This window comes from Hyla sarda, chromosome 3, assembly GCF_029499605.1.
Source record: "Hyla sarda isolate aHylSar1 chromosome 3, aHylSar1.hap1, whole genome shotgun sequence".
Taxonomy (NCBI): domain Eukaryota; kingdom Metazoa; phylum Chordata; class Amphibia; order Anura; family Hylidae; genus Hyla; species Hyla sarda.
Genome location: NC_079191.1, coordinates 177,429,865 through 177,450,278, shown reverse-complemented (window position 1 = coordinate 177,450,278; position 20,414 = coordinate 177,429,865). Strand labels below are relative to the sequence as shown.

Sequence of the window (20,414 nt, the reverse complement as noted above, 5' to 3'; positions counted from 1 at the left end):
TTTGGGTTATAAATATGCAGCATTTCAGTTTATGTTGCAGTTACGTTTTGCCTTTGTTCTTCAGTAGGGAAGCCAAAATCTGCCATAAGTCCACACTTAAAATGTATTGTTGCAAATTTCCTACAAATCTGCAGCAAATTGTTGATTTAAACTTTTTTTTTTAATTTTCTTTTCAGAATTTGCATCCAAATACACGATATTGGTGTGGATTTAAATGGGCACTGTCATGAAAACCAAAAATTGATATGTTGTAGTACTTCAGTACTACAACATATCTCTAATATAGTTTAATTAAAAAAAGTGATTTTAAAACAGTTTAAAATCACTTTTAAATTCGGCCACTAGGGGTCGCCCTCCTAGTGGCCGAATGCATTCAGCAGTGACGTCACCACTGAATTTCGACTCGTTGAAGCCTGGCAACGAGTCGAAATTCAGGCACTGCAGTGCTCGCTCCCGCCTGTCAATCAAACAGGCGGGAGCGAGCGCTTTGAAGGAAGAAGACACGCGCAGGCTCGGGGACAAGGTAAAGTATTATGTTCACTGTATTATGTATACTGTTCACCTATACAGTATGCCTCCAGTTCCCCCACTACAACTCCCAGCATGCCCTGGGAGTTTTAGTGGGGAAGCCTGGAGGGACACTGTATAGGTGAACTGAGGGGGAGTAGGTTGAGCGGAGCAGCGGGGCCGGGGGGGGGGGGGGGGATTTGTGGGCTGCTCGGCGTGGAGGGAGTACTCTGGGTGAACTAAGGGGGAGGGGGAGGGAGTTGAGTGGCGCGACGGGGGCGGGGGAGGGTTTGCGGGCTGCACGGCGGGTGATGTGCTCCGGTGTTCATCTATACAGAGTGCCTCCAGTTGTTTCCCCACTACAACTCCCAGCATGCCCTGACAGCCAATAGATGTCAGGGCAAGCTGGGAGTTGCAGTGGGGAAAAAGCTGGAGGCACCCTGTATAGGTGAACTACGGGCGGAAGTGCCGGCCCCAGCAGGCATCAGTGACGTGGTGCCTGCTGGGGAAGTCTGCCTGGTAGTGAGCACACTACCAGGCAGACAAAAAGCGTTTTTAATATGTAAAAAAAAAAATTAAAGGCAGGGAGGGGGTTAGGGATAGATGGGTAATAGGCAGGGACAGAAAAGAAAAAAAAAGTGATGGTGGGAGCTACTCTTTAATGCTACAGATTTTCCAGAAGCTTTCTGTAGATTTGCTGCTGAAGATTTCTGCAGCAAATCCAGTACATGTGAACATACTTTAGTCACTATGCCGATGGTACTGAAACAGTCGGCTCGGACTGTACTGTATTTTGTTCCAGATCTTAATTCATCTACTAGACATGTTGTATCATGTAGAAGTGCCAGTATTTAGAGGAAGCATCTGAGCATTTGTTCTTTTGTGCTATTGTAATGGTAATCCTAACTTCATAGATGAAGCTTTAGGAGATTCCGTGAACAGTTGATGTATACTGTTAATCTTGTACACTGTCTACAGCAGAACACCATATAATCTATTGTATTGTGGTTAAACAATAGAACAAACATCCCTGGAGGTTGGGTCCTGTCTGTATTACTAGTGTGCAGGTGTGGTCACCTTGAAGATGATCAATACCTACTGCTTTTATAGGCATTAGATATGGTGCCCATAAACCTGCATTGGACCAAGTTGTTTATCAGCAGAGGTAACAAAGGTTTTTGAAAGGATCTGATTATTTATATAAGGGATTTTGCTAGAAGTCTAATGTATATAGTAATGGGGATGAGGGGATGCCAAAGGTTTTTTTTTTCTAGTTTATCATATTCCTTGTTGTATGTCTTATACAGAAAGTAGACGTGTAAAGCTCTTGCATTCAAAGGGGAATATGTTTAACATGGCAGTATTTACAGCCTGCTTTTTTTAACCCCTTAACGACCACGGACGTAAATTTACGTCCTGGTTTGGGGGGACTTTGCGCACCAGGATGTACAGTTACATCCTGTGTATGACCGCGAGCATCGGAACGGTGCTCGCGTCATACACGGCAGGTTCCGGGGACCCGCCGGTAATGGCCGACATCCCCGATCACGCGGATGTCAGCAATTAACCCTTCAGATGCAGTGATCAATACAGATCACGGCATCTGCGGCAATGCGGTACTTAGAATGGATGATCGGATCGCCCGCAGCGCTGCCGCGGCGATCCGATCATCCAGCATGGCGGCCGGAGGTCCCCTCACCTGGCTCCGGCCGTCTTCCGGGGTCTTCTGCTCTGGTCTGAGATCGAGCAGCCCAGAGCGATCACCGATAATACTGATCAGTGCTATGTCCTTTTTTATAAACATATTTGGTATTGCCGCATGCGTAAATGTCCGAACTATCAAAATATGATGTTAATGATCCCGTACGATGAATGGCGTAAATGTAAAAAATGAAAAAAATCCCAAAACTGCTTTTGTCACCTTTTATTAAAAAATAAAATAAAAAATATTATAAAAAATTATTTAAAAGTTTTATATATGCAAATCTCGTATCGATAAAAAGTAGGGATTGACGATATCGTTTTTTTAGGGACGATATCGATCATCGGTGGAGGTTAGGGCCGATAGCCGATAACTTATACCGATATTCCGGTATGAGTTATCAGCTATTTATCCCCCCGTGACACAGCTGCAGATCATTGATTTAAAGTGGGCGCTTTAAATCAATGAACTGCAGTGGCTTTTGCGGTGCCATAGACCGCTGCCGCCACCCGCTTCTCTCCCCCTGCCTGTCCGGGGGTCCTGAGTCCTATCACCGCGGCCGCCCCGCCCCGGCCCCATTGCCTCCCCCATCCCTGGTTTTATAATTACCTGGACCCGGGGTCCACTCTACATCTGGCTCCGGTGGCATCCTACTGAGCTGTCACTGTGCGCACTGACGGTGATGTCGCATCACTCGTCATTGCGCACAGCGTAATGCATGACGCAGCAGGAGCCAGAAGTAGCGTGGACCCCAGGGAACAGGTAATTATGAAACTGTGGATGGGGGAGGCAATGGGGCCGGTGCGGTGGCGGCAGTGCGGGGGGCGGGGCATTATCGGATTATCGGCAAGGTAATTTCCGATACCGATAATGCCCAAAATCGTGATTATCGTTCGATAATATCGGCCAAACCGATAATCGGTCAAGCCCTAATAAAAAGTACAGATGACGGCGCAAAAAATGAGCCCTCATGCCGCCCTATATAAAGGAAAAATGAAAAAGATATTGGTGGTCAAAATAGGGCGATTTAAGATTACTGATTTTGTACAAAAAGTTTTAGCTTTATTTTAAGCGGTACAAAAATATAAAAGTATCTAGCCATGGGTATCATTTTAATCGTATTGACCCACAGAATAAAGAGCACGTCATTTTTATCGTAAACTGTACAGTGTGAAAACGAAACCCTCCAAGATGTGCAACATTGTGGTTTTCATTAAAATTTCCTCCCTAAAAAAATTATTTTTTGGGTTCACCGTACATTTTATGGTAAAATAAAAGGTTTCATTACAGAGTACAATTTGTCACGCAAAAAACAAACCCGTATATGGTTCTGTAGATGGAGATATAAAAGGGTTATGGATTTTAGAAGGAAAAAACGAAAACGCAAAAAATAAAATTGGCCTGGTCCTTAAGGTTAAAATGGGCTTGGTCCTTAAGGGATAAAGTTTGGACTTGTGTACCAAAAGACGCATAAATTATATTTTACATAAAACGTAAATAGTTTTCCCACCAGTTACAATACTAGGTGATAATTACACAGGCTAGATATTAAATGTTTGCTAGTTGGTGGTCTAACTGCTGGAACCCCAATCTTGAGCGCTGGTCCTCCTCTTTGGAGTGGTAGTTCTCTTGTGTGGTTACTTCCCCATTCATTGCTATGGGAAGAACAGATGGCTGAATGATGCGGACATTCTGGAGACTGCGGGCACCAGCATAATATGCCAGCACCATGACCGCACAGGGAATGCGCCATCTCATAGACTGCTGTGCTTTCCGTGCAGAGTCCGCAGAAAGTACAAACAGGTTCCTTCTTTCTGCGGACACGGAAATTCCGCCTTGTGCACAGTGCAGCAGAATTCCGTTGAATACAGTGGGACTCTGCTGCTCCGGAGTCTCCAGGAAAATTCCATTGTGGAATTCCGCATGGAAATTTGAGACGTGTGAACATGGCTTAAGTCTTCTAGCATGGAGCAGTGGCCACACTATCACACTACTGCTCATAGCGTGTCATTACTGCAGCCAGTGAATGACTGAAGAGGCAGTTCCTGTGGGGAACCAGAAAGTTTAGCAGCTTAGAGTGTTGGAGATTGGGAACCATTGGACTGCAGGGATCGGGCAGGTGATTATAGTTTCTATCTTATTTTTATTTCATTTTTCAATTATTTTTTTCCTTGGTTTGAATACCCCTATAATTTCTAGCATCTGGCTTTGCTTGGTGTCAATTTTTACAGCTTGCCAGAACAGGAGATGTAACATAAAATAATCCCAGTCTAGTGAACTATAGAGAGGTACAGTATATTTTGGTGATTTGGGGGCCTATTTCTGGGGACATACTTGAAAGTATGCCTCTGAAACCTACTGGTGTTTACTTCACAAGAACACTGCCTGGTTTTCCATATGCAGAGTTTAAATATAACATGTTGTGTAACTGAACACCGGGCGTCTGCATAGTTTACCCCTTCTACAGATGATTCTGCTTGTATATTTTTATAGTAATAACTTAGAGATCGAATACAAAGTGCTTTTATATCTGTGCAAGTTTATGCCTTTCTGAGGAAAAGATTAAATATTTAGGAGGGTCTAGGGTAAGGGTTTATTCACATCAGTTGGTCTGTATACTGGAGATATACAGTTGCAAGAAAAAGTATGTGAACCCTTTGGAATTATATGTATTTCTGCACAAGTTGGACATAAAATGTGATCTGATCTTGATCTAAGTCACAACAATAGACAATCACAGTCTGCTTAAACAAATAATTAAATGTTATCATGTTTTTATTGAACACACCATGTAAACGATCACAGTGCAGGTGAAAAAGTATGTGAACCCCTAGAGTAATGACATCTCAAAGAGTTAATTGGAGTGAGGTGTCATCCAGCTGGAGTCCAATCAATGAGATTAGATTGGAGGTGTCGGTTACAGCTGCATAATAAAAAAAAAAAAAAAAACACCACCAGTTCTGGGTTTGCTTCTCACAAGAAGCATTGCCTGATGTGAGTGATGCCTTGCAGTAAAGATCTCTCAGAAGACCTACGATTAAGAATTATACAGGATTATACAAGTATCTCCAAAAGCCTGTTCATCAGTCCACGGTAAGAAAAATTGTCTATAAATGGAGAAAGTTCAACACTGCTGCTACTCTCCCTAGGAGTGGCCGTCCTGTAAAGATGACTGCAAGAGCACAGTGCAGACTGCTCAATGAGGTGAAGAAGAATCCTAGAGTGTCTTGTAAAGACAAGTCTCTGGCACATGCTTTCATCCCTGTTAGCAAATCTACAATACGTAAAACACTAAACAAGAATATATTTCATGGGAGCATTCTGTGGACAGATGAAACCAAAGTTGAGTTGTTTGGAAGAAGCACACAACACTATGTGTGGAGAAAAAGAGGCACAGCACGACAACATCAAAACCTCATCCCAACTGTGAAGTATGGTTGTGGGAGCATCATGGTTTGGGGCTGCTTTGCTGCGTAAGGGCCTGGATGGATTGCTATCATGGAAGGAAAAATGAATTCCCAAGATTATCAAGACATTTTGCAGGAGAACTTAAAGGGGTTATCCAGGAAAAACCTTTTTTTCATATATCAACTGGCTCCAGAAAGTTAAACATATTTGTAAATTACTTCTATTAAAAAATCTTAATCCTTTCAGTACTTATGAGCTGATGAAGTCGAGTTGTTCTTTTCTGTCTAAGTGCTCTCTGATTACACCTGTCTCGGGAACCGCCCAGTTTGGAAGCAAATCCCCATAGCAAACCTCTTCTATTCTATGCAGTTCCCGAGACAAGCAGAGATGTCAGCAGAGAGCACTGTTGCTAGACACAAAACATCAGCAGCTGATAATTATTGAAAGGATTAAGATTTTTTAATAGAAGTAATTTACAAATCTGTTTAACTTTCTGGAGCCAGTTGAGATATATATATATATATATATATATATATATATATATATATATATATATACACATACAAGGCTTTTTCCTGGACTACCCCTTTAAGGCCATCTGTCCACCAGCTGAAGCTCAACAGAAGATGCAACAGGACAACGACCCAAAGCATAGAAGTAAATCAACAACAGAATGGCTTAAACAGAAGAAAATACGCCTTCTGGATTGGCCCAGTCAGAGTCCTGACCTCAACCCGTTTGAGATGCTGTGACCTCAAGAAAGCGATTCACAGCAGACATCCCAAGAATATTGCTGAACTGAAACTGTTCTGTAAAGAGGAATGATCAAGAATTACTCCTGACCGTTGTGCACGTCTGATTTGCAACTACAGGAAACGGTTGGTGGAAGTTGCTGCTGCCAAAGGTTCAACCAGTTATTAAATCCAAGGGTTCACATACTTTTTCCACCTGCACTGTGAATGTTTACATGGTGTGTTCAATAAAAACATGGTAACATTTTAATTTTTTGTGTGTTATTAGTTTATGCAGCCTGTGATTGTCTATTGGTGTGACTTAGATGAAGATCAAATCACATTTCTTGTGGCCAGAGACAAAATGTCAAAAGTCACATGGTCTCCAGGGGAGTGTGACTGTGCTGCAGTGGGTGGGTGGATAGCATTACAGTGACCCCCCGACATGCGATGGCCCCGACATATGATCAAATCGACATACGATGGCCTCTCAGAGGCCATCGCATGTCGATGTCAGCATTGACATACGATGCTTTTATATGTCGGGGCCATCGCATTAACTGCTATCCGACAGCGCAAAATGCTTAAGCTACTGTCGGATAGCAGTTTAAGCATCCCTGGCAGGTTTACTTACCTATCCCCGCTGCTCCGGGTCCACTTCGCGATCCTCCGGTGTCTTCTGTATCTTCTCCAGGGTCCGGGCCTCGCTTTCCGATGTCATTACGTCCTGCGCACGCCGTGCCGGCGCAGCAATGTAATAACGTCACCAGAAAGCGAGGCCCGGACCCTGGAGAAGATGCGGAAGAAGCCGGAGGATCCCGAAGAAGACGCCGGAGCAGCGGGACGGCATCGGAAGCAGTGAGGACGCGGTCCAGAGAGGTGGGACAGGTGAGTATTAATTGCACTTTTTACATTGCACGAATCCCTCAACATACGATGGATTCGACAAACAATGGGTCGTTTGGAACGAATTACCATCGTATGTTGAGGGACCACTGTACTTCCACTCTCTTTAATCCACATATGGGCACTCACTGTAAATGTATGGCACTGCAGCGAGTAACTTCGCGTACAAGACCTACATTTATGGCGTGGCTACTGCGCTTGCCACATAGCATGTGAGCTCCTGCTGCTATCAGCAGTCGGGGACTCGCAGATAATGGTGGACATCAGCGATCGTGCTGATGATGCCAACCATTAACCCCTCAGGTGCCATGATCAATGCTGATCTCTGCATCTGAAGAATCTGCTGAGCTTCGGGAGACTAATCAGACCACCCGCAATGCAATCGTGGATGTCTAGTGACTATAGGGGAACTGGCAGAAGCGCTGTGGGAGTAGGCACTGTGGGAAGACTGTGATGTAGAGCTGAGGAAAAGCAGTTGTAGTACTGGACAACTGCTCAACCAGAAAGTAGTGAATACTGACGTACATGTCCACAAAATAAATGCATTTTTGGTGGTTTCAGAACATAAGCAGGGTCTGGTAAGCTATGCTTTAAGCTTCTGCAGCATTGTTAATCTGGTGTATCCGATCAATGTAAAAATGTGGCTTTTCCTGACCTAAGTACATACATGTGTTCCCCATAAAATAACAATTCTAAAACATGTTTTCTTATAAATCTGTGTTGTTTACTATCAATATATAACTAAATAGCCTGCTGGGTGTTACTAGTTTGTGACCTGTCCCGGCACTGTCTCGTACCGTCACGATACAAGTACACCCCTCAAACTGGAAACACCCATTTATACAAACAAAAAAAGAATGGTACAACACAGAGCTATAAGAAAATATGCCGCAGAATGAATTAGGAGAACAAGAGTTTACGAAGGCTATGTTCACACAATGGAATCTCCATGTGGAATTCCGCATCAGATATCAATGGGAATCTGCTGCCCTGTGCACATGGCAGAATTTCCGCAGCAGATGTTTCTGGAGTTCGCATGGAAGTGCAATCTGTTATCTGCTGTAAGAGACCAATGCATAAGGAACACGGGGAGATTTATCAAAACCTGTGCTGAGGAAAAGTGGTGCAGTTGCCCATAGCAACCAGTTAGATCACAATTTGGTTGCAATGGGCAACTTGTCAACTTCTCTGCACAGGTTTAAATAAAATTCCTCCTCAGTGTGGCATATTTACTATGCCCCAGAATTCTGGTGTAATTTGCACCACATTTAAGAGTCTGAAAAGGCATTGCCTTCTGTAAATTGGCCCAAGGATTTTGGCACAAGACTGGCACAGTATAAGCTGACTAAACACGGGCTAGATGGTATAAGAATGTTCATGACTGATTTCTCAAACAGCCTGGGGCACTGGAGCATTCTTAGACTATCTAGTGCAGTGTTTCTCAACCAGGGTGCCTCCAGCTGTTGCAAAACTACAACTCTTATCATGACCAGCCTTTGGCTGTCTGGACATGCTGGGAGTTGTAGTTTTAAGACAGTTGGAGGTCCCCTAGTTGGGAAACACTGGTCTAGAGTAAGTGTATACTGACTAGACTAAATTCTAGTAAATCAAATCTCGTCGTGGAAAGCGATTTGTGTAGATTGGTTGGTTTTATTGCCTTTGTGCACCACATATGTAACTTTCTACAGTCAACACAAGCAGTTTTCTAAGGCTGAGTTCACATGTCCAGAAAATCCCTGTGCAGATATCCTGAAAACTGCAGGCGCCGGCATGATATGCCGGCACTAAGACCGCACGGGAATGCGACGTCTCATAGGCGGCTATGCATTCCGTGTGGAGTCCTCAGAAGAAATTAGCAAGATCGTTCTTTCTGTGGACATGGAATTTGAAATTTCAACGCCAGAAACCTCTTATGTGGAAATTCTGCCATGTGCACAGCGCAGCAGAATCCTGTTGAATTTAAAGGGGCACTCCAGTGGAAATTTTTTTTACATTTTTTTTTTAAATCAACTCGCTCCAGAAAGTTGTACAGATTTGTCATTTACTTCTATATAAAAATCTTAATCCTTCCAGTACTTATCAGCTGCTGTATGCTCCACAGGAAGTTCTTTTCTTTTTAAATTTCCTTTCTGTCTGACCACAGTGCTCTCTGCTGACACCTCTGTCTCAGGAACTGTCAAGAGCAGGAGCAAAATCCCCATAGCAAATCTATTCTGCTCTTGACAGTTCCTGAGACAGAGGTGTCAGCAGAGAGCACTGTGGTCATACAGCAGCTGATAAGTACTGGAAGGATTAAGATTTTCAAATAGAAGCAATTTACAAATCTGTTAAACTTTCTGGCACCAGCTGATTAAAAAAAAAAAAAAAAAATTTCCACTGAAGTGCCCCTTTAACGAGACCCTGCTGTAGCGAAAATTCCAAGGTGTGAACATATAGCCTAAAGGGTCTATTCACATGACAGAACTTCCGCATGCGAACTCCACCTCATATTAAAGCCCAATAGACTTCTCTGGGATTCCGCATTCTCATTCACACTTCTGAATTTTCCGCATTTGGATTCTGCACCAATTCCGCCAGAAACCTCCCAAATGAATGCGGAATGCAGAATTGGTGCAGATGTGTTGAAATTCTGCCGTGTGAATAGACCGTTAATGTTGTCCGGGCCTGCAACTTTTGACAGCCGTTTGCGCTACATATTTGCGCCTTTTCACATAAAATAGTTTTCTCTACGATTGTTGCACTACTTAAAGGGGTTCTCCACTGAAAAACATTTATTTTTAAATCAACTGTTGACAGAAAGTTAAACAGATATGTAAATTACTTCTATAAAAAAAAACTTAATCCTTCTAGTACTTTTTTATTATTTTTTTGAATTTCCTTTCTTTCTGACCACAGTGCTCTCTGCTGACACCTCGGTCCATTTTAGGAACTGGCCAGAGTAGGAGCAAATCCCCATAGTAAACCTCTCCTGCTCTGGACAGTTCCTGAAATGGACAGAGGTGTCAGCAGAGAGCACTGTGGTAAGGCAGAAAGGAAATTTAAAAAGAAAATAACTTCCTGTGGAGCATACAGAAGCTTATAAGTACTAGAAGGATTAAGATCTTTTTAATAGAAGTAATTTACAAATCTGTTTAACTTTCCGTCATGAGTTGATTTAAAAAAACATGTTTTCAAGTGGAGTACCCCTTTAAGCGCAAAAAGTCACTGTGCCGAACTTTTGTGCCAAATATAGACAAAAAAAAGCTGCCCAAACAGCTTAAAGGAGTACTCCGCTGCCCTGCTTCGGAAGCTCCGGTCCCCAGCGTCTGGAAGTTTCTTGTTCCGAACGCTGCGTGAGGGCTTCCGTGTTCAGCGCCACCCCTTGTGACGTCACGCCCGCCCCCTCTTGACATCACGCCTGCCCCCTCAGTGAAAGTCTATGGGACGGCCGTCGCGCCCTCTTCCCATAGACTTTCGTTAAGGGGGCGGGCGTGACGTCACGAGGGGCGGCCCTGAACACGGAAGCCCTCATGCCGTGTTCGGAACAAGAAACTTCCGGACGCTGGGGAGCAGAGCTTCCGAAGCAGGTCAGTGGAGTACCCCTTTAACAGCTTGATAGATTCCCCCCCCATTGTGCCTGACGTGAGCAGTTTGTGATCACTACTTGATTAAAGAGGTAGCTCAATGCTGTCAGTGATACTGTGCCTGGTGAATACATGAGTGCAGCAAACAAAACCTGTTTGAGTGGTTTTTTTTGTTGTTTTTTTTCTTTAATAATTTTGGTCCCCAGTGGGGAGATTTTTCTGGTCCTTTCTTGGTTCACCATAAGATTGCAGAGGGGCTGCTTGGAGAAAAAAAAAAAACACTTTTTTTTTTTTTCTTTTTTTGCTATAATTGAAAACTGCTGCCAGATTTTTTTAAATGGAAAATTTATAAATATACTGTCCAATTTTTTTTTATTAGCGTAACAGCCTCCATCTAGCAACATCTTGAGTCTCAAGCTGAAAAATCATCTGATTGTTTATTATGTAAGAAAGCTGCTCCTTGGAAGTTCTGTGAATTGTTCAGCTGAGGATTCCTCTGTGACTCATTCATCGGCTTTTTATTTTTGTTGAGGAAACTGGAATTTCCCCTTGAGTTATTTGGTGAAATATTTTCACTAGCTGGAACACGTTGAAAGGGGTAAATTTTTTTGGTATGCAGTGGTTGCAGAACACCTTTGTAATTAGTTACTGTACAGCATGCTCTGGAAAGCATGTGCATTGTGTGTTTCACATATTATTATTATTTTTTGATAGGAAATATTGAAGGGGCGGACTGAAGAGAGCATTTAGGGGGAGATTTATCATTGCCTTCCTGACATTTTATTGGCTGAAATTTTTGCACAATTAGTTTTTGCACAGTTTCCAAATAGACAACTTTAGCAAAAAGTGATTGAGATGCAGTGCTTCATTCTTGAGTTTACAGTGCACAAGATTTTTTAACTGCGTAAATTTAAAAAGGAGCAAAACTAATGCGCAAGCGTTAAAAAATAATGCATTTTCTTTTTTTATTTATATAACAATTTTTCAAAAAAAAATAAAAATAAAATAACATTCTTCTTACCACCTTTGCCTTGCCTTTAAAAATGACATCCTACAGCAAATTTTAGGGTGCGTTCACACGCTTTTTGTTTTTGCAAGTTTTCCGCTGTGTATTTGAAAGTGGGCATGCTCTTCTTGGCTGTCCAAAGCAGATTTTCCGCAGCGTAAATTCCTCCATGGAAAATCTGCTGCGGACAGCAGAGAAGAGCATGCCCACTTTCAAATACGCAGCGCAAAAACAAAAGACATGTGAACTCACCCTTAAGGTGACTTTTCATTTGTGCAAAATGTATCTCTCAAAGTCTGTGCTCCATTTTGAAACATTTGGCGCACATAAGCCAAAAACACAGCAAAAAAATGCTGTGATGTGGCTGCACACAGACTGATAAATCTACCCCTTAGGGTTTTTTCACACGGCGGAATATCTTGCGGAATTCTGCCTCAAATTAAAGGGGTATTCCAGGAAAAAAACTTTATATATAATCAACTGGCTCCAGAAAGTTAAACAGATTTGTAAATTACTTCTATTAAAAAATCTTAATCCTTTCAGTACTTATGAGCTTCTGAAGTTAAGGTTGTTCTTTTCTGTCTAAATCCTCTCTGATGACACTTGTCTTGGGAAACGCCCAGTTTAGAAGCAAATCCCCATAGCAAACCTCTTCTAAATTGGGCGTTTCCCGAGACAGGTGTCATCAGAGAGGATTTAGACTCAGAAGCTCATAAGTACTGAAAGGATTAAGATTTTTTAATAGAAGTAATTTACAAATCTGTTTAACTTTCTGGAGCCAGTTGATATATAAAAAAAAGTTTTTTCCTGGATAACCCCTTTAAAGCCCATAGACTTCTATGGGATTCCGCACTCCCATTCAATCTTCTGAAACTCTGCTTGCGGAATTCTGTAAGGTTGAAGGGAATGCGGAATCCCATAGAAGTCTATGGGCTTTAATTTGAGGCAGATTTCCGCAAGCAGATATTCCGCCGTGTGAATAGACCCTTAATGTCTGTCCTTTCTCCAGGATCTATGGTCTAAAACACTTGCAAAAACTGCAGAACCATGACGTGTAACATTGGCAATAAAGAAAAGATCTTGCCTCCTGCTGCAGGGCTATGAAATACTCCTCTGACTGCTAGCTCCGCTTCAAGGGGTTAACACTCTGATTAAAGCTATCCAGCAAAATCTGTAATCAAATTTCAATAGTTTTTTCTTTTTTGTATAGCGATATTTGACATTGGCTCTGAAATGCTATAGCATAATGGAGCATGTTGTTAGTTTGCACATCTGCTGCACGTCTAGAGTCTGTTGCTGTTTTTATTTCTTTACAATATGCGTGAATGGTGTTTATTAACAATTTGTACTTATATTGTGCTGTACTTTGTTGCAAAATTTTATTGAAGGTTTTGCAACCCAAATTCTGCAAAAGGATGACCATTAAAGCGCATGTCCAGTTTCGCACTGGCAGCACAATGTGTTTAGATTTTTGCTGCGCCTCCGGAGACTTGCATGAGACTACGGAGTTCAATCTTCTAAAGTGATTGCATATTTGTAGTATGTTCCATCGATGTGATTGACAATCCCCCCCCCCCCCCGCCTTCCCCAGTCCTGAGAATGAACTGCAGTTTCTTCTGCACAGCAATTGACTGGACTGCTGTTATATGGGGAGTAATAAGATGGGAGTAACCCTTAAATCTTTATATAAACTTACATTTCTACAGCTTTGTAAGGCTCTGTTCACACCTGCATAGTCAGTTCCATTTTTTGGTTTCATCTTAGCAAAAGAAAAATTTGAAATGACAAAGTGCCTAATCTGGCACAGGGTAAACTGCAATGACTTCCAATGAAACCTATTGATAGTCTGTTGGGGAGATTTATTAAAACTGTGCTGAGGAAGAGTGGTGCAGTTGCCCTTAACAACCAATTATATTGCTTGTCTTATTTTTAACTCCTTAATGACGCAGGACGTATGTTTACGTCCTGTGCCGGCTCCCACAATATATCGGGTTGGTCCCAGCAGCTATCAACCGCCGGGACACGCGGCTAATACCGGACATCACCGATCGCGGTGATGCCCAGTATTAACACTTCAGACGCGGTGATCAAAGTTGATTGCCGCGTCTAAAGTGAAAGTAAAACTTTCCCGGCAGCTCTGCCGGGCTGATCGGGACCACCGCGGTGTACGGACACAAGGAGGGTCCCTACCTGCCTCCTCGTTGTCTGATCGTCGATTCACTTCTCCGTGCTGGAGATCCGGACAGGTTCAGTGGAGCGCCGATAACACTGATCAATGCTATGGCATAATATTGATCGGTGTCTGCAATCAGACTATTGCATGTTATAGTCCCCTATAGGGGCTATAACACTGCAAAAAAAAAAAAAAAAAAATAATCCTAATGAAAGTTTGAATCCCCCCCCCCCATTTCACATAAAAAAAAACCTATGTAAATAAAAATACATTATACACATATGTGGTGTCGCCACATGCGTAAATGTCTGAACTATAAAAAGATAATGTTAATTAAACCGCACGTTCAATGGCGTACACTTAAAAATTCCAAAGTAGTGTATTTGTGGTCACTTTTTATACCATAAAAAGCTATCAAAAAGTCCGATCAAAACAAAAATAGTACAGGTGAAAACTTCAGATCACATCGCAAAAAATTTGCCCTCATTCAGCCCTTTACGGGGGGAAAAAAAAAGTTAGGGGTCAGAAGAGGACCTTTTTAAACGTATACATTTTTGTGCATGTAGTTATACTTTTTTCCAAAAGTACAACAAAATCAAACCTATATAAGTAGGGTATCATTTTAATCATATGGACCTACAGATTACAGATAAGGTGTCACTTTTACCGAAAAATGTACTGCGTAGAAATGGAAGCCCCCGAAATTTCGAAAATGGCATTTAAAAAAAAATAAAAATTCTTTGGTCACACAATGATTTTTTTTTTCGGCGTAGATTTTTGGGTAAAATGACCGATGTCTTTACAAAGTAGAATTGGTGGTGCAAAAAAAAAGCAATCATATGAGTCTGTAGGTGCATAATTGAAAGGGGTATGATTTTTAAAAGGTGAGGAGGAAAAACAAAATTGCTAAAACTGAGTCCTTTAAGGGCTATTCCAGGAATTTTTTTAATGTAATTATGCTACAGGGGCTGTAAAGTTAGTATAGTTCATAATATAGTGTCTGTACCTGTGTGACTGTTTTCTCACAATTCTTATGATTTTCAACCCCAATATTTATTTTTAACAGCATACAAAATCACAGTTGTCTCAGATTTTTCCCAGGTTGCAATGCGACAGAGACCTGACTCACTAGTCAGCTGATGACAGGGAGCCTGTCTGCTTCAATGGGTGGAGGGATCTCTTGGTGGGAGAGGGATCAATCTGCAACTAATGCAACAGCTGTAGGCACCCTGATTGAAAACCACAGGTCTTTTGAATAGATGCAGCTAATTTATGTTTCAATGGGTGGGGTGGCTGATGTGTGGGAGGGAGGATTTGGGATTTGTAGGCAAAAAAGAAACTCAAAATGGAAATAGCAGTTCACAAAAAGCTAGCCACAGTATTATGGTAATCTCACAACATAGCCATTAACCCCAAGACAAGCGCAGATCCTTCCTAAGCATGTCCATTACTGTCTGCCAGGTGCGTACTAAAATCACCTTAAAGGCCTCTGTAACATTAAATAAAGAAACAATGTTTTGGTGCCTATCAGTTTGACAGAAAAATTAGCCTTACATCATGTGAACAGAGCCTACAACACAACAGATCCTTATGTTGTATTAGTTCAGGATGAGGGTTTGTGTGTGTGAGCAGAGGGGGATGTGGTGTCCATAAAAAGTCCTATGTTCTTCTAATAACTCCTCCAGGCCATCCTCCACACCATGACATCATCTGAAACGGATCATTGTGTACTGCACACAGAGGACCGGAACAGCCACATTTTTAGCATGAAGAGGCCACTCTTGTACATTAATGCTGAGATGCTTTGGGACTTTGCCAGGTCATCTCAGCGAGAATAGCAGAGAAATAACTGAGCAGCTGTCTATGTATACCAGTAACATTCATCTATGCTGTGAATGTATTTGTCACATAGAAATGTCTGCCATTAAAGCAACCAATGAATAGTGAATGGTTATTGTCATAATATGCAACTTTGTACCCTTGAGAATGTGTAGACACTCACAGGTCATGTTACTTGCAGCTTACAAGGCACAGTACTCAATTTCTATAGGTCAGAATTAAAGGAGTATTCCAGGAATAATAGCCGATAACTTAAAGCGGAATATTGGTATAAGTTATCGGCTATCGGCCTCCACAGGTTATCGGTATCGGCCCTAAAAAATCGATATCGGTCGATCCCTAGTTCCCACATTTCACACACTAGTACTCCTGATCCAGAATATAACAGTCTTGAGTGATCTCTTATCATAATTCTGCATTGGGAGGTTCCTCAGTTTTACTTTTTAGCAGTTTATGAAAAACTGACAACTGAGGTTGGTTGTGCCCTTACAGTCTGTTACTGACCATACATTGATTTTTAATGGGAATCTGTCACCTCTTTACCAGGTACAGAGCTGCAGACATGGCCAAATGGGTGATAGGTAGATGAAATGGCCAAATGGGTGATAGGTAGATGAAACAAATCATTCCTTTTGACATTGCTGATTGCCCTTTTTTTACAGTTATAAAATCATGGTTTCCTTAGAAGCTAAAGTACCAAGCTGCAGCCTGCATGCTTCCTACCTCCCACATTGCTTCCTGTCCTGCATGCTCGATGTACTGGGCTCTACAATAATCACTCAGGGCAGGGTAATAGAGTCCCTTTAAAGGAGTTATCCACCATAAGGTGATTTTAGTACATACCTGGCAGACAGTAATAGACATGCTTAGGAAGGATCTGCGCTTGTCTTGGGGCTAAATGGCTATGTTGTGAAATTACCATAATACTGTGGCTAGCTTTTTGTGAACTGGTATTTCCTGGTTTTTCTTTTTTGACTACAAATCCCATAATTCCATTTTCCTCCCTCCCACACATCGGCCACCCCACCCATTGAAACATAAATGAGCTGCATCCATTCAAAAGACCTGTGGTTTTCAATCACAGTGCCTGCAGCTGTTGCATTAGTTGCAGATTGATCTCTCTCCCACCAAGCGATCCATCCACCCATTGAAGCATCATCATCAGCTGACTAGTGAGTCAGGTCTCAGCCACATTGCAACCTGGGTAAAATCCGAGATAACAGTCATTTTGTATGCTGATAAAAATAAATATTGGAGTGAAAATCACAGAAGAATTGTGAGAAAACCGTCACACACAGGTACAGACACTATATTATAAACTACACTAACTTTACAGCCCCTGTAGCATAGTCAAATAAAAAAAAATCCAGTAATACTCCTTTTAAATGCTTTTCACTTTGGCGTTATGGTTTCTTGTATCAGATATATGTTGACTTCAGCAGAATTGCTATTCTGCTGGGTGTATCATTGTGCCAATGAAGGGTCTGTTTTCATGTGTATTTTTAAGGGGTGAAAAGGGATTAAATCCCTGCAGCAGGAAAGTGGAGCTCGACTAATGTCAAAGTTTACAATACGGTAAATTTGACATGCTAACTTTATTCTATGGGTCAGTACGATTCCAATGATATGAAACTTGGGTATTTTTTTGTTTTGTCTTGCAATAAAAAAAAGTAGAAATCTTGAAAATGAAAAAAAGTTTAATACTATGTCCTGACCTCTATAACTTTTTTATTTTTCCCGCTATGGAGCTGTGTTAGGGTTTGTTTTTTTGCGCCATGAGCTGTAATTTTTAACGGTATCACATATTTGTATATATTTATATATTTTTTTTTTATATAGGATGGGATGTAACCAGAAATCATCAATTTTGGTATTGTAATCTTTTTGCGTTTATGCCATTAACCGTGCAGGATCATGACCTTATTTAAGAAAATTACACATGCGGGGATACCAGATTTTTATTTTTTTTTTGCAGTGTTTTATCTGAAAAATTGGAAACGGGAGATGATTAGAATTTTTATTAGGGGTGATTTTTTTTATATACCGTATATTTAAAAAAATAATAATAATTTTATACACATTTTTTGCGGAACCTAATTCAGCTTTGGAATTCTGCTAATTTGGAATTCCTTAGTGTGAACAGGACAGCAGAAAGTCCTTTAAAGTCAATGGAAAATGACTTGATGAATAAATTGAAGCAGAAAAAGCAAGCAGAATTACTCTAGTAAATTCCTCTTGAATTCCTCAGTGTGAACATACCCTTAGGCAGCCTTAAGAAATCACAGAGCTGGGGAAGACACTGAGGACTAGGTGAGGCCCTGGCCTTCCCCAGCAACCCATCCTCACCCCGTGATTACATTGCAAGGGGGTGGGAGTAATGATACCACTAGACACCAGCTATTACCATAATTGCTATTGATCACAGCATTTAACCATTTAGATGATGGGCATCGGAGCCAGCTCCGATGTCCCTTATTACTGGAAGATGTCAGCTGCTAATAGCAGTGGGCATCTGTCGCTTATGACGTGGGCCCCACACCATATTCCCCTCACCCAACTCTTGACGGAACAGTACGTCGTGGGTCGGGGAGGGGTTAAGAAACAAACATTTGACAACTCCGCGTGTGGAATTCTCTAAATTATTAAAATATAACATTACTGATCTGATGTGGATTGTTTGGTAACAAGCGATTACAAAGTCCAATGTACGTCATATTAGTACCCAAGACAAATGCAGATCACAGCGCAAAAAATAAACCCACACAGCTATATTAAAAAGTAATATTGGTTAGACCAGGACAATAATAAGCATATGTGTCTGAATGATAAATAAGAAGAAAAAATTAAAACTAGTAAATTATTTTCAAAAAAACAATTAGGGTATATTTGTAATTGTGCTGACCTGAAGAATAAAGATGTCAACTATAAATCACTTTATACCTTGTAGGCAGGTCGTTCTTAAATGTTCTTAACAGAACTTAAAAATGGAGCTACCCTTTCCTGGTATCCACAGGATCAGCTCAGGTAAAGAGCAGCACAGTACAGTACTGCATTGTACTGTAAAGACCCGCTACTAGACAGCCAACCGGAGCATACACTTCAGCAATACGCATATTTTACCAGTGACATTGGCAGCTCTGATTGGTTGACTTATTTAGCAATTCATCCGCGCTGGTGATCTGGACTATAAGTGACAACTGCCCACAGCAACCAATCATAGCTCAGCTTTCTTTTTACCCTGTGTAGACTGGTGATATGTGGTCGATACGCCACATGAATGATCCAAGCCATGTGATAACTCTATAAACTAGTTCCTGTAGACAACCACTCAAACAGCTTTGTGTCTTATTTGTGAAACTGATATAAACCCTTTTATGTTTGCAGAAACTGGTAGTAGTGCAGTGATGTGCGTTTACACACACACACACACACACACACACACACACACCAACAGGGATTCCATTGATAATCAGCCTTTTACCCATGAAGACTTTCCCTCCACTGGCCGGAGTTTATCACCGTTTCTTCTGTAAATATCTGTTCTTAACTTTCCAGATTTGCCTCTTATTGATTGAAAAGATTGAAAAGAAAAGTCTCAAAGAATTGTACTTCTTATAGGCAGTTTGTGTAAAGTTTTACACATTCAAAATCCGTTTTGGAAATTATTCATAATGGAGGTAAAAAAAATACTGATTTTGTTTTTGAAAAATGTAAGAAAAATGAAATGTTAGTATCAAATATAAAAATGTAGTTGTGTGCCTAATGAAAATAATGGTAATTCTAGTCAGTAACAGTAGTCTGTTGTATTAGGCAGACATACCATGGACCACTGCTAGCAGCAAGGCTGGTAATTCACAGAGATGAATTGTGCGATTTCCTCTTTTCAGTCTCTGAAAAACTATTGAGTAATAATTGTGCTTTTGTTTTAGATCTGTCTCGGAATAGATTATCTGAGGTTCCTGCCGAAATCTGCAACTATGTTTCTTTGGAGAGCCTAAATCTTTACCAGAACTGTATCCGCTATGTGCCGGAGGCCACTCTCAACTTACAAGCCTTAACCTTCATTAATCTCAGGTATCTGTCTACTAAGGTGTAATGTCAAAGTGTATCTAAGGCTTTGCTTACATCTCTGTGTACTTAATGTTCCCCCAATGCAGTATATAGAATATACCTCCCCTATATAGCCATATTCAATGCACACATAATGAAAAATAGAAATGGTAATTTTTGGGCTTGGCACAACAGGTTTGTGGCTGCAGAGCCCTATACACAGTAAGCTGCAATGGACTGTATGTACTTAATACTTTCTTTCATACCCATTATATTTTTTTATATTTGTACTACAATAGCTTCCTCTGTCTTTACCCATAACCCTCTTGTTCTCCCACTGTATACCAGGACCCAAGATATATTGTCATTACAGCTTGGCCCTTGTCAAGGGATTGCGTTCCTAACATGTGCCCATTTTTCCTACATCGAACACATCACTTCAGAAACTGACTGTTCATTTGCTGTTTAATATTGTCACTAGATACTAGACAGTTATAAACACTTTACCTCTTAGTGGACTCCTGCTCCA

At 41.3% G+C, this 20,414-nt stretch overlaps 1 protein-coding gene across 6 annotated transcripts in view; it reads left to right on the top strand.

Moving 5' to 3' along the window:
• Nucleotides 1–20,414, top strand: part of LRCH3 (leucine rich repeats and calponin homology domain containing 3) — a 102,571-nt gene that overhangs the window by 15,910 nt on the left and 66,247 nt on the right. For all 6 annotated transcript variants that reach the window (XM_056565582.1, XM_056565579.1, XM_056565580.1 and 3 more), the window contains exon 2: nucleotides 19,765–19,909. In XM_056565582.1, coding sequence (XP_056421557.1) covers nucleotides 19,765–19,909 — 145 coding nt within the window. The remainder of the gene's footprint in view (nucleotides 1–19,764; nucleotides 19,910–20,414) is intronic.